Consider the following 4,473-nt stretch of genomic DNA (forward strand, 5'->3'; position numbering starts at 1 on the left):
CAGGCTGTCAAAATTGGAATTCGACAGCTCAAAAGAATGCTAGGAATGGAGTGGTGAGTCAAAAATGTTCCAGGCTGTTTAAAATGCTTTAATATTTGAAATATGTTCTTAATATTTAAAACTTTCCATCTTTGTAAAGACACCTCTCATCTATAATACCAAGTGTCTGATAAAATTTCCCAATGACATCTCTCACCATTAACTTTGTTTGCTCATCATATAATCCAAAATAGAAATATATTTTGTATATTTGAATGACTTAGGTATCGTAGAGGGTATATCAAATGATGTGCTACCCAACTTATGGACAAATGTATTATTTTTGAAAATATGAAGTCATTATAATAATTATTAATTTTAAACATTTAACTTGCTAAATAATTGAAATTTTGAAATAGATATAAGAAGTAAAATAGCAAAATTGTACATAATTTCTTGTTTGGGGGATGTGTGTATGGCCTTAACCGTGGTTTCCAGTGGTAAGTTTTTATAAGTATAGCAATCTTCATGACTTATTTGTTTATCTATTAGAAACATATGTAAAGTTTCTTAAGAAAAAGGCATTCAAATGAATATATATTGACATGATGCATATAAGAAACTTGAGAAAAGTAAAGAACACTGAAAGTACACTATATCAATCAGGCAAGAAATGTCAATTCAAAGCTGATCCTTCATTAACAGATTTGAAACTTGGCGCATTGTTGGTCTTCTGTTTGGATTGGAGTTCAAACATGCTCTTGAGAGACTTAGCACCGACTTAACCTGTTTCTCAACTTGTGGTGAGGGAAGTGGAATACGACTATCTCCAACATTTGCTAACACCAGATAATCAGTAGATAACGATTGTAGTTCACTGGGATGCTTTCCCATGATCATTTCTAGTGTAACAATGCCAAAGCTGTACACATCACATTTCTCGGTTGACACCATCGTATAAGCAAGCTCTATATCCAAAGAAAAAGAAGAAAAAAAAAAGCTATATCAACTTCACAAGATCCCAACATAAATACGTATATCTACATTAACAAGATTGTGTTACCTGGCGCAATATAACCATATGTTCCAACAATTGGGGTCCAGTTGGATGAATCTAGCTTTAAAAGCTTGGACGTGCCAATATCAGAAATATGTGCCTCATAATCAGAATCAAGAAGAATGTTGGCAATTGAAATGTCTCTATGAATTATAGGAGGTGAGCAGTCGTGATGCATGTATGTCAAACCATTAGCTACAGCCTTCACAATATTGACCCTTCTCAACCAATCCAATTCTTTTGCTAAAACATCGCTTCTTAAGATTGATCCAAGGCTTCCCTTTTCAAGATATTCGTAAATCAAAAATGAGTGGCGGGCATGGTAGCAATATCCATAGAGTTTCACTATGTTTCGATGCCTTATGTTTGTTAATGCTCGTACCTCATTAAGGAAACCATTATGATCAACATTCTCAGATGATGAATGAAGTTTCTTAATAGCTACCACATTGGTAGGTTGTAGCTCGGCTTTGTACACAATACCAAATCCTCCAGTCCCAATACTGTATGCTTCATCGAAATCATTTGTTGCCCTCAAGATATCATCATACACTACTTTTCCATCAAAACTTGTAATTGAGAAATAATCACCACTTTCTTCATCCACCGGTTTCTGTGGAGACTCTTTCTTTTGCTTGTGATAAGCAATGAGGCCATAGGTGAATAAACCAAGTAAAATAGCCCCGATAAGAGGAAGCATAATTACAAGGATGAGCTTATGACGAAAGGGATCATTTTTATTCTTTGTAATTTGACTTTGACAAAGTTTCAATCCTATAACATTTCCACACAAACTTGGATTGCCTTGTATAGACGCATTCACAAAGTTAGTGCTTGCAGGAACTAAACCTGTGAGCTTGTTGTAAGACAAATCGATATTAATCCCAGTAGGCAAACTTGTAAAAGCATTAGGAATAGAACCTGATAGTCTATTGTGAGAAAGATCCAATTCTTCCAAACTTTGCAAACTTTGAACTTCAGAGGGTATCTCTTCACTGAGCAAATTATGAGATAAATCAACTCTCGTAAGTTGACATAATTTACCAATCTCAGATGGGATATTTCCATGGAGCTTGTTACCACTAAGATTGAAGTAGTGGATGTGTACCCAATTACCAATACTTATTGGTATCGACCCATTCAATCTATTTGTGGACAGATCTAGTTCAAGGAGATCACAGAATGATCCAAGCTCTGGAGGTATAGTACCTGAAAGTTGGTTATCAGACAAGTACAAATACAACATACTTTTCATCTTCCAAAACTCCTTTGGAATCTCACCAACCAAATAATTTGAAGACAGATTAAGCCTTTGTAGTTCATTTAAATTTTGAAACTCCAAAGGAATAGAACCAGTAAGTTGATTTCCGTTTGTCTTGAGATCAGTGAGAGACTTCAAATTCCCAACTTCAGAAGGTATGGGACCAGAGAGCTGATTGTGGTGCATATAAAGTTGTTTCAAAGATATCAAATCACCCAATGATGAAGGAATAGAACCACTAAGTTGATTTTTGTTCACTCGAAGACCATTGAGTGATTTAAAATTTCCAAAGTTACGAGGAATGGGACCAGAAATTTTATTATCCTGGAGGTACAACCACTGTAATTTGCTCAGGTTTGTTAGTGATGAAGGAATAGTACCAATAAGTTGATTATCACTCAACTCAAGATCAATAAGAGACTTCAAATTCCCAAGTTCAGTAGGAATAGGACCAGATAATCTATTGTCATTGAGGTATAGATACCATAGGTTGCTCAGGTTTGCTAGGGATGAAGGAATAGAACCACTAAGTTGATTGTAGCTCACCTCAAGATCAGTGAGAGACTTCAAATTCCCAAGTTCAATAGGAATGAGACCAGATAATTTATTCTCAAAGAGGTACAGAGACTGTAGGTTGCTCAGGCTTTTTAGTGATGAAGGAATAGAACCACTAAGGTGATTGTGGCTCACCTGAAGATGGATGAGATTCTTCAAATCCCCAAGTTCAATAGGAATGGGACCTGAGAGTTGATTACGGTACAAAAAAAGGATATTCAAGGATGTCAAATCACCCAATGATGAAGGAATTAAGCCAGATAAATTGTTTGAGTAGAGGCTTAGGACCTCAAGTGAGACCAAGGTTCCTATTTCTTGAGGAATAGAACCATTTAGATCGTTTTCGTAAAGGTCCAAGAGGGATAGCTGGCTCAGTTTTCCTATTTCAGGTGGGATTGCTCCAGAAAACTTATTCTCTGAAGATTTAAGATACACTAGTTTGGATAGGTGTCGGATTTCTGCTGGGATGGGGCCAAAGAAGTTGTTTACACTGAGATCAAAATGTGTAAGATTGTGTAGCAAAGAGAATGGAAATTGGTGGAGTGTATCTTTTAAGCCCGATGAACTTAGGTTCAACCTATGAATGCTCGCATCAGCATAGCAAACTATCCCATACCAAGAAGTGCATGGAAACGATGCACTGGAATTCAACGAGATGGGAATCCATGAAGAGAGCAAGGAGTTGTTTGGGATTTGAAGGGTTTCTTTCCATTTAAGAAGAGCGTTGGCTTCCTCCAAAGAAGCATAAGCAATATTTGACTTGGGGAAGAGCGTAATGATTAGTAGAGGTAGAGAGAAGATTAACAAGTTTGAAGACGGCATTATTTTCTTTGTTGTGTTGTATTTTGAAAAATGATGGTTTGTGTGTCCTAATTTATACTTGGGCAACCATTTTCTCTTATTTTTTGTTTTTACTTATTCAAAAAGGAAAATTTGTGCAATGACATATTTTTCCACATGAAGTCTATTCTTCTAAGAAGTCATCGCATATTTATCCTCAAGGAGTGTATTATACTTTCAATGGTATTCCTCGCATGGAATATGTGGGAAAAAAACCGAATGTTAATAAGGAAATTAAAACTAGGTGTTAGTAAAAAGACAATGGTATCATATGTCAAATATGGAATAAGAACTGTAATATTATTTTAATTGATTTGGTACATATCTATTTTTTGGTTTTCAATTAGTTGTATTGAAACTGGTGTCCATTATACTATTTTTTTTTTCGAAGCTAATAAAGATTTTTTTTTAATAAGGAAGGAATTTTTTTACATAGACGTAGCGGGTAAACGAATTTTAACTTCATAAATGGAAAGCAGAATTAAAACTTAGGACCGGAAAAATTTATGTTGAAAAAATCTTGAAGAAAACTTTTAGTCTTTTAATAGCTAACATTGGTATGTGAAGAAAAGATAAAACACGGACAAAATGGCGTAGAGTGTGTTTTACTTCAGCAATCAACGCTTTTCAGTGGATGACTGTATATGTTAATGGGTAGTGGAATGTTTTTTAGTGGACCACTATGTTAATAGGTCAATGGTAATGGCACTCCTTGAACGTGTGAATAAGGGGGGAAGACGATTTAGAATAATAATTTCGTTTTATTTTATGGATATCTAAA

At 35.1% G+C, this 4,473-nt stretch overlaps 1 protein-coding gene across 1 annotated transcript; it reads right to left on the reverse strand.

Annotated features, from left to right (window-relative positions):
• Positions 1-660: 660 nt before the first annotated feature.
• On the reverse strand, positions 661-3,674 carry LOC145164010 (uncharacterized). Its single transcript, XM_079082741.1, has 2 exons — positions 1,043-3,674; positions 661-947 (listed from the first exon to the last, which is right to left on the reverse strand). Exons 1-2 carry the CDS (start codon positions 3,672-3,674, stop codon positions 661-663), a joined length of 2,919 nt encoding a protein of 972 aa, XP_078938867.1.
• Between the last annotated feature and the right edge of the window lie 799 nt (positions 3,675-4,473).

Source organism: Lactuca virosa, chromosome 3 (genome assembly GCF_052849685.1).
Source record: "Lactuca virosa cultivar CGN04683 chromosome 3, Lactuca_virosa_CGN04683_v6, whole genome shotgun sequence".
Classification (NCBI taxonomy): Eukaryota; Viridiplantae; Streptophyta; class Magnoliopsida; order Asterales; family Asteraceae; genus Lactuca; species Lactuca virosa.

What these genes read in the sequence shown, in the direction of transcription:
- LOC145164010 (XM_079082741.1), bottom strand. Translation starts at nt 3,674, where the DNA reads ATGCCGTCTTCAAACTTGTTAATCTTCTCTCTACCTCTACTAATCATT. An exon ending in ATATGGTTATATTGCGCCAG is followed by an intron (nt 948 to 1,042) that starts GTAACACAATCT and finishes CTTTGGATATAG; the next exon opens with AGCTTGCTTATACGATGGTG.